The sequence below is a fragment of the Lactuca sativa genome, chromosome 5, assembly GCF_002870075.4.
Source record: "Lactuca sativa cultivar Salinas chromosome 5, Lsat_Salinas_v11, whole genome shotgun sequence".
NCBI classification, from domain to species: Eukaryota; Viridiplantae; Streptophyta; class Magnoliopsida; order Asterales; family Asteraceae; genus Lactuca; species Lactuca sativa.
Window position 1 is genome coordinate 220,579,445 of NC_056627.2, and position 1,701 is coordinate 220,581,145.

A 1,701-nucleotide genomic window follows, 5' to 3' on the forward strand; every position below is an offset into this window, starting at 1 on the left:
GAAGGAACCTTACTCTCCATATAATATGGGAAATGCACTTTATCATTTGTATGTTTGGAATAATATTTTTTTGAAACTTACCCAATTTTAACAGTTTTAATAAACATAATAATATATTATTGTTTAAAAATGTAATATATATTTAATTAGTTACATTTATATAATCTTTTTTCTAATTAACCTGTGTAACATTAGTATATAATATATTAAATGATGTTTCTTGATTAATTTCACAAAATAAGTTGAAATATATAGTTGTTTTAATGAATGTGATGGCAAAGGTTCCCTTAATAACCAAGCTAAAAACCAAAATTATTAACATAATTTAAAAGTAGAAGCAAGTACACCGAGGGTCCAAAAATGAATTTAAGTCTAGAGTAATATTAGAAGGAAATAATTTTAAAAATGGTGATCTTTTATAAAAGACATCCGGTACATACCTTTAAAAGCAAGCACTAACTTTTTATTATTTTGCAATGTACCATCAAAGTAAATTGTTATTTCAAATAAAATAGGAAGAATAATTTAACAAATAAATTAAAACAATCAACAAAAAAGTAAAGAAACATTCACACAAGCACAAAAACAAACAAAAGCTAAGTTGCACACTATATAATAAACATTTGATAAATTAAGCTCAAGCGGAATTGAAATGACTTTGATAATCCCAAACCCAATTTTGGAGGAAACCAAAAACAACAAATTCCATCAAAAACGGGAAATTACTTCCACATAGTCACGATTTATTGCCCCTACCAATTTTCAGATTTAGACTAGTAGTTTCAGAAAAAGAAAAAACAAGTTACCTCATACCATCTTTTACTTGTGTCGATAGTGAGCCAAAACCCTAACAAGCATACCAACCCCTAAAAGAACAACCGCAGCAGCAGCACCATAAACCACAAAATCAACGCCCTGATGATCATCCTGCACCTCACCATCATCTTGCGTTGCACCAAACAGTTCTGCAAGATACCCTTCGGATTGGCGTCCACAAAGATACCGGTATCTTAGCCAATAAACCACAAGACGGATGTCTGCAGATCCGAAGTTCTGATCAAGTATCTCAGAAAACATACGGGCCATTTCATCAAAAAAGCTAGTGCGAAACTCGTTAACGTCTTCATTAGTGGCTATTTTTTCATTATAAACAGCCTCAACAAGTAAGTACTCAACGAGAGGCGTGTCATCAATCATGTTTTCAATCTTGAGCAGTAGTGGAGTTGGATACATAGTATAAACCTACACATCAACAGCCAAATTGAGAGAAAGAGAGAGTTAGAAACTTTGGCGAGATAAACTGATAAACTGATAACAATGCAGAGAAACCTGAAGAGAGTTATGTGTGGAGAAGGGTCATTTGGGAGGGAGAGAGGGAAACCAGAAATGAGGGATTTGCAAAATGCTCAAGTCACCTTATGGACGTGACTAGTCGAATTTTACTAATACTTTTAACATTTCAGATCCGCCAGTAACAAAGTGGAGGGGATTTTAATAAAAGTCAAAGTAAAAAAATAAAAATAATGTAATAATCTTAAGGGTGAATTTATGATTGTCTTAAAATCATTTTCCTTTTTTCGTTAAAAATAACTATTTTTTATATTAATATTTATAATTATATAATTTCAGTTTTTTTTCTCAGTACAAGTTCACGAACGTAATTGATTGTGTAATACGGCATAAATTATTGCACATATTTTA

General features: G+C 31.2%; 1 protein-coding gene across 1 annotated transcript; it reads right to left on the bottom strand.

The window, feature by feature from the left end:
- Positions 1 to 613: 613 nt before the first annotated feature.
- Positions 614 to 1,451, bottom strand: LOC111920881 (uncharacterized). The gene is made up of 2 exons (XM_023916457.3): positions 1,330 to 1,451; positions 614 to 1,242 (listed from the first exon to the last, which is right to left on the bottom strand). The coding sequence occupies exon 2, from the start codon at positions 1,231 to 1,233 to the stop codon at positions 820 to 822; it is 414 nt and encodes a 137-aa protein (XP_023772225.1). The 5' UTR covers positions 1,234 to 1,242; positions 1,330 to 1,451; the 3' UTR covers positions 614 to 819.
- Positions 1,452 to 1,701: the final 250 nt, after the last annotated feature.

Bases quoted from the DNA above. Each gene is read 5' to 3' on its own strand.
- LOC111920881 (XM_023916457.3), bottom strand. From the start codon at position 1,233: ATGTATCCAACTCCACTACTGCTCAAGATTGAAAACATGATTGATGAC.